The sequence below is a fragment of the Dipodomys ordii genome, unplaced genomic scaffold (genome assembly GCF_000151885.1).
Source record: "Dipodomys ordii isolate 6190 unplaced genomic scaffold, Dord_2.0 Scaffold13, whole genome shotgun sequence".
NCBI lineage: Eukaryota > Metazoa > Chordata > Mammalia > Rodentia > Heteromyidae > Dipodomys > Dipodomys ordii.
The window spans coordinates 9,681,099-9,684,226 of record NW_012267229.1 but is presented as its reverse complement, the minus strand read 5'-3'; the positions used below and the strand labels follow the sequence as shown (position 1 = coordinate 9,684,226).

General features: G+C 50.1%; 1 protein-coding gene across 1 annotated transcript; it reads left to right on the top strand.

Annotated features, from left to right (window-relative positions):
• Positions 1 to 1,495: 1,495 nt before the first annotated feature.
• Prnd (prion protein 2 (dublet)) lies at positions 1,496 to 2,032 on the top strand. Its single transcript, XM_013010638.1, has one exon. The coding sequence runs from the start codon at positions 1,496 to 1,498 to the stop codon at positions 2,030 to 2,032; it is 537 nt and encodes a 178-aa protein (XP_012866092.1).
• The last annotated feature ends 1,096 nt before the right edge of the window (positions 2,033 to 3,128 follow it).

Here is a 3,128-nt window from a genome sequence, read left to right as displayed (position 1 = left end):
TGTTAGGAACTGAGCACGCTGTCGCTCAGCCTCATCCAGGTCTGGCACTTCCTGAGATCACAGTACATCTTCATCTCAAAGACAGCTCCAGCTATAGGAACTTCTTGTGACCTTGAACCCCACAAACAGAAGTCTAGGTGCAAAAATACTCTGATGACTGGCCGGCCATGGAGGTGGATGTCCATAATGGCTATTGTCATTTCAGAAGCCAGGTGGGACAGGCGGCCAGAACTGAGATGGGGGAAGAGGGGGGGATTCCCTCCATGATGTCAGTAGTAGCCCTACACATACCCCGAGGCGTCTTTGTTTCAGGAATCCCCTGGCATCTCCAAGCTCTGCTAACCTCTGCTTTCTCTTATTATTCCCCTTGAAAACTTTCAAAACCCTGCTCTTGGCCTGGCCTGGGGGCATTATGCCCCAACAACACAGAATGTGAGCATCATCCCATGCAGAGACTCTGCTGGGCAGGAGGCAATGCTGATAGCTAGGAAGTCAGCATCAGGCTGAGCTGAGTTCAAATCTACCATCTCCTGCTGTGCAGCCTTGGGAAAGTCTCTGTATCTCAGGCATATTATAACCTATGAACAATAATGTACCTGATTTATGAGATTGAAGTTGGGAGATGTCCCAAGACTTAAAACAGTAGCTGGCATATAGTAAGCATACAATAAAAAAGTAGGAGGAGCAGGGGAAGAAGCCCTCCCCTAGGGGTGAGAGTCTGCAATTCCTACTTCCACTGTGAAGTCAACATAAAATGGGGCTCAGCTCTGCTGGGATTCCCCCAGTTATGCTGGAATATCTTAGTTGTTTCCCTCCCTCTTTCTTCCTCCATTCCCCCTCCCCATCCCCCTCACCCCGCCTTTCTTAGTACTGTCAAGCCTTGAGAAGCATCAGCCAGTTTCTTACAATGGATGGCAAGGTGTGGCTGAGGTATGGCAGCTTAGAGAATAAAGTAGGGAGATGAAGGTATGGGTCAAGTGATAAAGAGCCAGCCTTGAGCAGGAGTGTAAGGCCCTGAGTTCAAACACCAGTACTGGTACATGTACACACACACACACACACACACACACACGCACACACACACAATAAAAGAGGACTAAAGGTACAAAATAGTGTTTGATTCCCCCTTGACTTGCAAATCTCAGAAAATACCTGTGTGCTTCAAAGCCTGACTCCTTTATTCAAGGATACTAGGTCTATGCAAATACGTTGTGCCTAGTCAAAGATAGCATGCATATTAAAAAAACTTCATAATTGTTAGTTGCAGCCTATCAGCCTGAGAAAGATGAGTTCTGCAGAGAAGGGGATTTGGTGTCTGGGGTCCAGCCCACATCCCCCCCCACCCTCCCCTACTTCCCAGCATCCGTGGGAATGGCATTGTGCTTGGGGGGAACTGTAGAAGGCCCTCGGCTTAGAATGCTGCTACACTTCTTGGAGGCCCCTTGGGGAAATTTGACAGCCGGGGTCCATCTTGGCTCTTGCAGATTGTGTCATAATGAAGAAGCATCTGGGTGCCTGGTGGCTGGCCATTGTCTGCGTCCTGCTCTTTAGCCACCTCTCCCTGGCCAAGGCGCGGGGCGTGAAGCACAGGTTCAAGTGGAACCGCAAACCTCTGCCCAGCCCGGTGCACATCACCGAAGCCCGCATCGCTGAGAACCGCCCGGGGACCTTCATCAAACAAGGCCGCAAGCTCGACATCGACTTCGGAGCCGAGGCCAACAGGTACTACGAGGCCAACTACTGGCAGTTCCCCGACGGCATCCACTACGAGGGCTGCTCCGACGCCAACGTCACCAAGGAGGTGTTCGTGGCCCGGTGCATCAACGTCACGCAGGCGGCCAACCAGGCCGAGTTCGCCCGGGAGATGCAGGACAAGTTCTACCAGCGGGTGCTGTGGCGGCTGACCAAGGAGCTCTGCGCCGTCAAGCAGTGTGATTTCTGGCTGGAGAGGGGCGAGGGCTGCCCGGTGGCCATCGTGAACCGGCCCGCCATGCTCGGCCTGCTGCTTTGCATGTGGTTCATCCTGACCTAAAACTTGCAAATGTGGAGAGAGGCACCCCAATGTCTCTCCCCCTCTTCCTCTCCCCCCGACCCTGATGGCCCCACACACCTGCAGTCCTGATTGTCCCAAACAGCAAAGAACCCATTAGGAACTGTGCCAAGCACTTCACTCTTCTTCCTAATTCCTCCAGATGGGGGTTAGTCCCATTTTACAGATGGGGACACTGAGGCTCAGGGAGCTGCAGTTGCTCCCCAGAGTCCCACAGCCAGTAAGTGGCAGAGCTAGGAGTCACCACGGGATTTCAACGCCACTCCCCACTCCCCACCCCCACCCCAGTGTGTCCCAGCTCCCCGTAGGGCTCCCCATGGAACCTAGCTAGCCACATGGATCACTCCTGAAATCATGGGCGGTCCACTCCCAGAAATAGATACAAAGAACAGAGCCAACAGCTGGGTTCTTTGATACCTTGTCAGGTGGAAGTTTACTTTAATCCTTATCATTCAAGTAAAGCATAAGGGAGGAAGGAAATTAAAGTCGAAATAAAGTTAGAGGCCCAGAGTCAGCTTGTGAGGAAGTGGGAAGCTAATGTCCAGAGACCAGATTTACAGCAAGATACGTCGAGGGTGCCAAGATTCTTTTTTACAAGAAAGTTAAGTGTTCACTCTTCCTGTCCCTGCAATTGTCTTTAATAATGCATTTACGAGGGGGGAAAATCATAGTGTGTCTTCAAATAGCCTGATTTCTATTAATAGTCTACAAGTCTGTATCTTTAAGAAAAACATGTCTGCTTCTAGCATATTCTCCTAGCCCCGTGTGCCTGCGTCTGACTGCAAGTCTCTACAGTGCCTTCATGACCTCATGGGTCCTTGATTCCACTTTGGCAAGAAATTTCATCTCTGTAAACCCCTCTGTGACAAAATGTAATGACTCCTCAACACGGCTAAAAAGAAAGAAAACCCAGCCGAGAACACTCATGTCTTAAGCAAAAGCTCATATACCACCTTACAAGTGAAATCTGTATTAAAAATATGAATATTGTTTAAATAAACAAATAGAATGAACCCAATGTTGTAAGATGTTCTCACAGGATTGCTGGATCTTTCGAAACCCCCAGGAGTTGGTGAAA

Excerpts from the sequence above, each read along its gene's own strand:
- Prnd (XM_013010638.1), top strand. The coding sequence starts at position 1,496 with ATGAAGAAGCATCTGGGTGCCTGGTGGCTGGCCATTGTCTGCGTCCTG.